The 1,398-nt window shown below is 48.0% G+C and overlaps 1 protein-coding gene across 1 annotated transcript in view; it reads left to right on the forward strand.

Moving 5' to 3' along the window:
- TRIM54 (tripartite motif containing 54) overlaps positions 1–1,398 on the forward strand; it is a 22,640-nt gene that overhangs the window by 16,479 nt on the left and 4,763 nt on the right. The window contains exon 3 of the mRNA XM_003787555.2: positions 424–595. Within this exon, the coding sequence (XP_003787603.2) occupies positions 424–595 (172 nt within the window). The remainder of the gene's footprint in view (positions 1–423; positions 596–1,398) is intronic.

Consider the following 1,398-nt stretch of genomic DNA (forward strand, 5'->3'; position numbering starts at 1 on the left):
AAAAAAAAAAAAAAAAGAGAGAGAGAGAAAGGAAAGCAACCTTTATCCTAACAAAATATCTAAGAAAATCATAAAGGAAAACATCAAAGTAACTTTTACTCTAACAATATTACAGTGCTTACTACTGTCTATGTGTGACTACCTCTCCAAGAATATCCTCGCACTAATGGTGAAGTCTTAACTAGATAATTGGGGGGTTGTGGGAGAGAATCTGAGCTAAGCAGACTAGTTCAGCTGTGCTACTTCAGCTTAGCTTCTCAGACTCCATCTTGTAGGCTGCTTTTCTGGCTTCAGCTACAGGGGCAGAGAAGGTGGTTGTTAGTGCAGCCAGAAGAGATGGTGTTCATGAAACCCACATGCTTAGGGCCCACCTGCCCTGGGCCTGGACCCTGGCCCACCTTGCCCCCCGCCCCCACCCTCCAGGCCACTGCACTCCAAGGCTGAGCAGCACCTAATGTGTGAGGAACATGAGGAAGAGAAGATCAATATCTACTGCCTGAGCTGTGAAGTGCCCACCTGCTCTCTCTGCAAGGTCTTTGGTGCCCACAAGGACTGTGAGGTGGCCCCTCTGCCCACCATTTACAAACGCCAGAAGGTATCAATCAGGGAGGGAACAGGTATGGGGGGTGTGCTTAGGACAGGCTTTTAAGTCATGCAGATCAGAGCTAAAGTCCCAGCTCTGTACTTGACTCCATGAGTGACTGTGGGTATGTTCCTTGACCTCTCTGGCCCTCGTTTTCCTCCCTCCTACTTCTGGGAGTTGCTTCAGGATAAAATTAGATAAAGGTGAAATCAGAGACTTCATTATGTTGGATGAGATACTCTCAAGGTCCTCTCACTATCACACAACTAGATTCAACATAAAACGGAAGTTTAGGGCTCTGCGCCTATGGCTCAATAGGCTAAGGCACCAGCCACATACACCTAAGGTGGCGGGTTCAAATCCAGCCCAGGCCCACCGAAACAACAATGACGACTGCAACCAAAAAATAGCCAGGCATTGTGGTGGGCGCCTGTGGTCCCAGCTACTTGGGAGGCTGAGGCAAGAGAATCGCTTAAGCTCAAGAGTTTGAGGTTGCTGTGAGCTGTGACGCCACGGCATTCTACCCAGGGTGACAGCTTGAGAGTCTATCTTAAAAAACAAAACAAAACAGAATTTTAAAATGATATTGGCTAACACATAAAAAATAAAAGGAATCTCCAAGTGGGAGTAGGGTGAGGAGGGGACAATGAGCAGAAAACAGAACCCTGTATGGCAAGCACAGTAAAAAGCACATTTCCCGGCTCGGCACCTGTGGCTCAAGTGGCTAAGGCGCCAGCCACATACACCTAAGGTGGCGGGTTCGAATCCAGCCCGGACCCACCAAACAACAATAATGGCTGCAACCAAAAAATAGC

This window comes from Otolemur garnettii, unplaced genomic scaffold, assembly GCF_000181295.1.
Source record: "Otolemur garnettii isolate 467f Iridium unplaced genomic scaffold, OtoGar3 scaffold00022, whole genome shotgun sequence".
Lineage (NCBI taxonomy): Eukaryota > Metazoa > Chordata > Mammalia > Primates > Galagidae > Otolemur > Otolemur garnettii.